This window comes from Chrysochloris asiatica, unplaced genomic scaffold (assembly GCF_000296735.1).
Source record: "Chrysochloris asiatica unplaced genomic scaffold, ChrAsi1.0 scaffold00087, whole genome shotgun sequence".
In the NCBI taxonomy this organism is placed as follows: domain Eukaryota; kingdom Metazoa; phylum Chordata; class Mammalia; order Afrosoricida; family Chrysochloridae; genus Chrysochloris; species Chrysochloris asiatica.
Window position 1 is genome coordinate 447,116 of NW_006408605.1, and position 8,725 is coordinate 455,840.

At 39.3% G+C, this 8,725-nt stretch overlaps 1 protein-coding gene across 1 annotated transcript in view; it reads right to left on the minus strand.

Annotated features, from left to right (window-relative positions):
- Positions 1-8,725, minus strand: part of SAR1B (SAR1 homolog B (S. cerevisiae)) — a 37,116-nt gene that overhangs the window by 5,580 nt on the left and 22,811 nt on the right. The window contains exons 4-6 of the mRNA XM_006866080.1: positions 6,128-6,193; positions 3,806-3,909; positions 2,663-2,794 (exon numbers count right to left, since the gene is read on the minus strand). Of these exons, the coding sequence (XP_006866142.1) occupies positions 2,663-2,794; positions 3,806-3,909; positions 6,128-6,193 (302 nt within the window). The remainder of the gene's footprint in view (positions 1-2,662; positions 2,795-3,805; positions 3,910-6,127; positions 6,194-8,725) is intronic.

Below are 8,725 nucleotides of genomic sequence, written 5' to 3' on the forward strand. Positions count from 1 at the left end.
GATTAAGCTCAGATTTCTCAACAGAAACCATGCAGGCAAGAAGGCAATGGGGAGAGATATATAAAACCCTGAAAGAAAAAAACTGCCACCTAAGAATCCTCTATCCAGCAAAGCCGTCAATCAAATACCATGGTGTACTCAAAGCATTCCAGGCTAAGCAGAAGCTATAGGATTTTGCCAAAGCCAACCCTGCTATGGAAAACATCCTAAAGGGAGTTCTGTGGACTAAGAACCAACAAGAACACATAACAGCTACAAAACGACGTACATGGAGCACCAACCTGAACTCAGTCAACAAATCAAAGAGTCAAGAACAGAATAAAATGATAAGAACAGAGGTTCTGGGAGGTCAGTCTATGATCAAAACAATTACAATATGAAAAGAAGGTAAACACAGAACAGAGATCCAGGTGGTGGGACGGTCAGGTAGATTACTATCTTAAATGAAGGGAAGAACTAATGGAATATAATATAAGGTAACCAAAATGGGGTTGGTGTGGGGGTTTATTTTGGGTGTTGGGGAGGGCAATACAAGAAGGGAAGAGGAGGCAGAACAAGATAGATCGGGGAACACTGAGACAGGTTTACATGGCCTAGTGGGACAGAGGTAAATAGTGATGCACACTCAACCTTGGAACAACAGGGCTCTGGGATAAAGGGATCTAGGTATAGCTTGAAAAGGGGAAATAATACTAAAATCCTTGACTGCCTTATGAATATTAGTTTCCCTTGCCTACTATTATAAAATAGAATCTTGAGTGGGCTAGAAAGAAATGTTGGGAAACTGATTAGAGAAAACTTGTAAGCCCACCTTCAGCCTATAACTGATTGGAATACCTAAAAGGGGTTCTACAACTTGCCCAGTGAAATAGGCCTCATGCAAAGCCTTTACAGAGTATAGGTCCTTCGGTGGAATCCTGAGTCCCACCCACAACCTTGTGAGATGAGACATTCCCACTAGAAAGGACAAGCAGACTGGAACAGCTACAATGACAGAAGATTTCATGATGAACCTGACCTATACTCAGAGCAGTAGTTACTCTAAATACCAACAGAGAGGGAAACAGTCTTCAAATCAAGTATGAGTGCTATCTGCTCTGTGCACAGGGTAGATAGGGATGGGCAACTCAGACATTGGCTACCTAAAATGAGGGGGCAATAAAGGCACAAAGTGACTGGCTTACAAGGTTTCAAGAGGGAGCTTAGTTTAAGAGGGTGGGGAGAAAGAAAGAGTCCCCACTGAATAGCTATCACCTTGTCTAGATGGGTCTGGTGAAAGGAGATGGGGATAAGATTAGTAAGATTCAATAGTGAATAACTGTTATCAAGACTGATCGCGACTGTCACAATTGTAAAAGTAGAAGTTTTTAACAAAAAAAAGGGGAGTGGTTCATCTTACAGTCCAGAAACAGAGGACCCTAGGAACACCAAGAGAGGAACGCACAAACAGAATCAGGACCTTATCCAGAGAAGCAGCAGCGCCAGAGATGGAGGCAGAGATGGGGGCATGGAGAAGGGTAACAGCTGAGGACTCTAGATTCATCAACTAAGAAAAGAAGGACTAAGAACTGGTGGCCAGGAGCAGACTTGCAGAATGTGCCCTTTGGAGATGTAAATTATTATATATGCCTGAGTGGGTTTTTTGTTTGTGTGTTTTTTAAAAAAGCTAAAGTGGATAGAGAAAAATACTTTTAACTGATGGTATATGGAGGGGATTATAACCAATGTAATGAAACAAGTTATATGAATTGTTGAATGTGAAACTGATGATGTGCCCTGTAAACTTTCACTCAATCCGCAGAAGAGAAAAAAAAAAAAAAGAAGGGTAAGAATGGCTGCACAACTCTTAAGAATGTAATCATTGTCACTGATACATGCTGAAAATGGTTAACTGGCTTACGTTTTACTGTGCGTATTCTCAACAACAAATTAAGTTCAATGAATACTCAGGTATTATCTCAGCCCACTGCCATCAAGTCAATTCCGACTTATAACGACACTGTACACGGTTTCCGAGGCTGTCCATCTTTACGAGTACAGAAAGCCACAGCTTTCTCCCACTGGGTGGCATATGAGTATGAACTTCTGACCTTGCCGTTTGTAGTCACAGTCCAGTGCTTATCCTACAGGACTCCTTTTAGGTATTATAAACCAAATCAGATAAAAGTTTTTCAAGTTAAAAAAAGTAAAAATAATGTGCCTTAGTTAGTTATTGTTCAAAAATAGTATAGTTCAAAAACCCTAAATACTCCAATGTCCATGTTTATGTCTTATTTATCCCTAGTGCACTCAGGACACAAACACGGTTTGAACACTCAAGTATAGTATTTAGTGGTTAACTGAAAATTTATAATAAACAAAACTTCAAAAGCTTTAGTTTCCCATAAACAATAGCCTTGGATGTAACTGAACCTGGATGATAACAAGATGATATTCTGCTATCATCCTGAAAATGTTTCATACAGTGATACAAAGAAAAGAAATGAAGATATTGAAAAAGATCCAATGGTATCAATGGCAGTTTTATTTTTCCTTAAGGAGAAAAAAACAAAAAAATAATAATGGGTTTGTGTAGTTGGGACTACACAAATAATTTAAGAAGGTATTTATACCATAGAGTAAAAAACCCACACCAGTCCAAAAAATAAATAAATTTATTTACCTTTCCTGTTGTCTGACCATATAAACCAAACAATTCTCGTAACCTCTCTTCACTGATCGCTTCAGGTCTGTCAATCTTATTCCCAAAAATCAGGATAGGCACATTAGCAATAGTTTCATCTGTCATTAGTGACTGAAAATAAAAAAGAGAGAGAGAGAAATTGATATGAAATCATCTAGAAGGTTTATTTTGACAAGACATTAAATTAGTTAAGGACTTGTTTTCTCCCATATCAACTTTACCAATTTCCTTTAGCAAACTTTCCCTACATTTTAAAGTGAGGAAAAGGAAACCATAAATTCATTTCTTCTGTCTTCTTAAGGCTGTTTCTGTAAATGTTGACTCTGTACATTAGAAGTACCATGGCTAGAGCCAATACCTTGGATGTGGCCAACCTGGTTTAATTTTTGGTTCCGTTGCTTCTGAGCTGTTTGACTTTGTAGCCTGTTTGAACTTCAGAAAGAACTGGGACTAGCAGTACCTATCTTCTGAAGTTGATCTGAGAATTAAACGACGTAATAGATGCACAGTGTCTGGCACAAAGTGAGAACTCAGGAATTCCCTGACTTTGTTCTATGAACACAGAACGTACCTGGCCACATGAACAAGTATATGCTTGCCTGCTCTTGGCAGGAGCATGGCCAAGTCCTACTTTCTCTGTGGCCCAGCTCTAATACTGACCTTGACAGCTGACCTGGAGATCTTTTAGAAAATATCTGGCCAGACAAAAGGAGATGAGGTAAATATCCATGTCCTTGCTTACTCCTAGGAGTAGTGACAAATACGGTACGTCATCCAGGTTCTGATAAAACTGACATCTAAGGATGACCAAGGGACTCAAACCAACCCACTCCAGGAATGTAGCAGACGAATATACAACAAGGGCATACTGCACAGGGTGAGCTCCTCAAGTCTTCAGGAAGAAACTCCATGTTAATATTTCCCAAACAGTTACAGTGTCTCCAAGTTGCTCTATCAGCATTCTAAGTAAAAGAATCACTTAAGGTAATAGTTGAGCACAGCAAATTACATCAGGGACTGCAAAAAAAAAAAGCTGCACTCAGACATATACATTGCCAATCTATTTCCTCAGACCCACTAGAGTGACTTTAACTACATTTCGTTTTAGTTAATTTAACTTACATCAAGTTCTTCTTTTGATTCTAACAGCCTTTCATGGTCTGCACAATCCACCAGAAATACAATGCCGTTGATAGCAGGAAGGTAATTTTTCCATACTCTTCGTGCTAACAAAAACAATGGAGGAGTTAGAATTTATTTGCTGATTAAATCTAGCAAATAGCTTGATGGAAGAGCCCAACAAGATAATAAAGTGTAGTTACCCCTTAACTGCTACTACTTTACCATGTAGTCAAGTTAATCGTTTTTGACCCAATGGTATCAGAATTTTTCCAGAAGATCAAAAAGAAAATTTCAAGTTTTCGTCAACTGTGGGAAAGTCAAATACTTTACTCTGCCCCAATTTTTCCTTATAAGAAATAAAATTTAGCATTTGCATGGGATAATGCACTGGACGCAAGGTTGGTTTGAACTGCAATGTCGGCGGTTCAAATTCACCATCTGCTCCTCGAAAAACCGTATGCTGGGTTGCTATGAGTTGGATCCGACTTGATGGCACATAACAACCACCACCACCATTGGATAGGAGTGTGTGGTGCTGTGGGTTAATGTGCTAGACTGCAATGTAGGTTTGAAGTGCAAGTTGGTGCTTCAAGCTCACCAGTTGCTCCTTGGAAACTCTATAAAGGTTGCTATGGGTCAGAATCCATTTGACGGCACTTGAACAACAACAACCATTGGAAAATGCACATTAAGTTCATTGGAGGACTACTATTACATAAATCTAAAATATGTTGTAGTTATTATTAGTTGCTGGTCAGATCTATTCTGAGTCCTGGTGACCCTATGTGTACAGAGTAGAACTGTTCCAGAGGGTTCAAGGCTGTGACTGCTCAGAAGCAGATCACCAGGCCAATCTCGGAAAATGTAAAATACAAGCAGTTAAAAAATTACAGAGTACATATATGTATGTTGTTGTTAAGTGCCGTCGAGTCGGTTCCGACCCATAGCGACCCTGTATAGGGTTTCCGAGGCTGTAAATATTTACGGGAGCAGAATGCCTCATCTTTCTCCCACAGAGCAGCTGGTAGTTTCGAACTGCTGGCCTTACGGTTCGCAGCTATGTACAGATGTATTTATATGCAGTAGTCTTTTTAAAAAACAAAAACAAAAACATTTCTAGCTGATTATAGCATTTTCCCAATGATAAATTTGGAGTGAGTGGCAGAAGGAAATCAGTATTAGGTATAAGCTTGTTAAGTTTAACAAAAGCAAACTGTTTTACTCATAATAGAAAACAAGCTTCAATATTAATAATTAACTAAAGTCTATGAAATCATAAGGGGAGTTTTCCCAAGGCACTCCTCTTTAGAGGATAAAACAGTTTAGGGGATACCCTAGGGGAAAATAACTTTTTTCTGTAACTTGAGTTTTGTGACATACCTTGAAACAATATAGTAATGAATTCTCAGATAAACTCCATTAGGTTCCAATTCTCTCTAATCATTGTATTCTACAAATGAACTTACATCTATTTCAAACAATTCTTATGTCTCAAATGCATCTGTTTTCATTTGCCACAACCACTCACAATCTTTTCAACTACATATCATATCACATTTTCAGAGTACAAAATAACTCTGTAATACTCATTAGTTATTACTTACTATGTGCTAGGCTATGACAAGTACTTTAGGAGATAATAAAAATGAGCAGGACATTAGTCCCAGAAAGTTTAGTAGAGAAGTCTTTTCAAATTGTTCTAGACACAAATACAAGTGTGCTAAGCCGTGTGGAAGGACTTACATACAGTTGAGATGACTCACACAGGGGAATGGCTTCCCTAAAGGGGTTACTCATGTGCAGACAGGGCTGGTAGATGCACCAGCACAGAGGTGAGAGAATACCCAGAGGACAAGGAGACTAGGAAGAGGAATAATGGGAATGAAGAGGAGAAAAGTAAACTGGAACAAGTTCACAGAGATACTAAATTCCAGCGGGTTTGGCCTTTCTTTTGTATGTATTGAGCAAAAGCCTGGAGGCTTTTTTATGGAGAAGTAATATGTTCAGAACAGTGGTTACAAAAGTGAGAGGTAAACTAGAGCAAAGAGAATGAAGGAAAAAAGTGACTCATATGCCTGACCACTAACAGCAATTCATAATCAAATAAATTAACTAGGCAAGGCAGCATGAAAATCAGTCTTTGTTTTTAAAGCATTTGCCCAAGGGGAAATAATTCCTAAGGAGTCTGTAAGTAACTCTTAAAATATAAGTCTACTCTGGCCTTGTATTAAGAAAATGAGATTTCATGCATTGGAACATAATGATCACATTTTTATTACGTCCAAATAGAACAAAGAGACTGTAACAGTAGTAAAATCTTACCTTGAACATGTCCACCCAGATCAAAAGTTGTAAAAGTCATGCCAGCAATGGTCAGTTCTTCTGAAGCTAAGTAACAATACAAAATATTTTCACAACATGAAAACCAGGAATTCATTCATGGAATATAGCTCTACTTAGTCGTGGTGAGGTGCTGCAGGATAATGCACTGGACTGCAAGGTCAGTTTGAACCACAAGGTCATTGGTTCAAACCCACTAGCCACTTCTCAGAAACTCTATACAGGGTCACTAAGAGTCAGGATGACTCAACGGCACTTAACAACAACAATGCCAGAGATGGTCAGTTCTTGGAAATTAAATAACAACACAAATATTTTAACATGTAAAACAGGAATCCATTCGTGGAATATACCCCTACTTAATGTCTGACTGAGTCCTAGTATGATGCTATAGGATAAGCACTGCTGCTAAACACGAGGTGGGTAGTTCAAACCAACTAGTCACTCTCAGAAACCCTACACAAAGTCATTATGAGTTGGAACCTCCTCAATTTCACACAACAACAGTAATGTCTGCTTTGCTTAATTATATATAAGGTCAAGAAAACATTTGTTATTGTTGCTAAGTACCGTGGAGTCGGTTCCGACTCATAGTGACCCTGCACAGGTTTCTGAGGCTGTAAATCTTTGCAGAAAGCCTCATCTTTCTCCCATGGAACCGCTAGTAGTTTCGAACTGCTGACTTTGAGGTTGGCAGCCCAACTCGTAACCACTACGCTACCAGAGCTCCTTAAGAAAACATTTAGGAACTGATAAAAAGAGTACTTTGTTGTAAGATATATTTCAATACACAACATGCAATACAAAATAATAATGTCCCATTACCTACCACAAATCCAACATTTATTTTTCCTTTTCTATGCCTCTTGCTGGAGTCCTAATGTGGCACTGTGGATTAATGCACTGGACTGCAAAGCCAGTTTGAACTGCAAGTCAGTGCTTCAAGCTCACTAGGTGTTCCTTAGAAACACTAGGTGTTCCTTACAAGTCAGGACTGACTCAACAGCACTTAACAACAACATGCCTCCTGCTGAGAATACTGATTTATTCAGAAGACTGTTGTCAAGTGGCCTGGAGGAAGTTCTTTCTCACCTTGCAGTTTTATTTACACACGTGGGTTAGACCACTTACTCTAATCGTAGTTTTATCCACTTTTCTTTTTGTGCTTTATTTTATAGTTTCTATTGCTAGGACTTAAATTTCCTTGTCTTTCATTCTGCAGTACTGGTACTAATTTACTGTTAATTCTACCCAGTGAAATTTTTATTTCAGGTATATTATTCATTTCTAGAAGATGCATTTGGTTCTCTTTTTTTTTTTTTTTTTTTTTTTAAGGTTTTAATTATGGATTGAGTGAAAGTTTACAGGGCATATTATCAGTTTTATATTCAACAAATCATATACCTTGTTTCATTACATTGATTATAATCCTCTCCATGTCCCATCAGTTAACAGTATTTCTCTCTATCCACTTTAGCTTTTTAAAAAAATAAGCAACAAAAAAAACCCATTCAGGCATATATAATAATTTACATCTCCAAAGGGCACATTCTGCAAGTCTGCTACTGGCCACCAGCTCTTAGTCCTTCTCTTCCTAGTCCATGAATCTAGAGTCCTCAGCTGCTCCCCCTCTCCTTGCCCCCATCTCTGGCGCTGCTGCTTCTCTGGATAAGGTCCCGCATTCTGCTTGTGTGTTCCTCTCTTGATGGTCCTACGGTCCTCTGATTCTGGACTGTAAGATTAACCACTCTGCATTTTTTGTTACAAAACTTCTACCTTTACAATTGTGACAGTCGCGATTAGTCATGATAACAGTTATTCACTATTGAATCTTACAAATGTTATCCCCATCTCTTTTCACCAGACCTATCTAGACAAGATGACAGGTATTCAGTGGGGACTCTTTCTTTCCCCTAATACTCTTAAACTCCCTCTTGAAACCTTGTAAGCCAGTCACTTCGTGCCTTTATTGCCCCCTCATTTTAGGTAGCCAACGTCTCGGATTGCCCGTCCCTACCTACCCTGTGCTCAAAGGATAGCATTGATACTTGATGTGAAGACTGTTTCCCTCTCTGTTGGTATTTAGAGTAACTACCGCTCTGAGTATAGGTCAGGTTCATCATGAAGATGTACCTTCTGTCACTGTAGCTGTTCCAGTCTGCTTGTCCTTTCTAGTGGGAATGTCTCATCTCACAAGGTTGTGGATGGGACTCAGGATTTCACCTAAGGTCCTATACTCTGTAAAGGCTTTGCATGAGGCCTATTTCCCAGGACAAGTTGTAGAACCTCTTTTAGGTATTCCAATCAGTTATAGGCTGAAGGCGGGCTTACAAGTTTTCTGTAATCATGTTTCCCAACATTCCTTTCTAGCCCACTCAAGTGTCTGTTTTACAATAGTGGCTGGCTGTGGCTGCGTGCCTTCGAGTCGGTTCCGACCCATAGCGACCCTGTACAGGGTTTCCGAGGGTATAAATCCTTACGGTAGTAGAAAGCCTCATCTTTCTCCCGCGGAGCAGCTGGTAGTTTCGAACCGCTGACCTTAAGGTTTGCAGCCCGATTCGTAACCACTACGCTACCAGA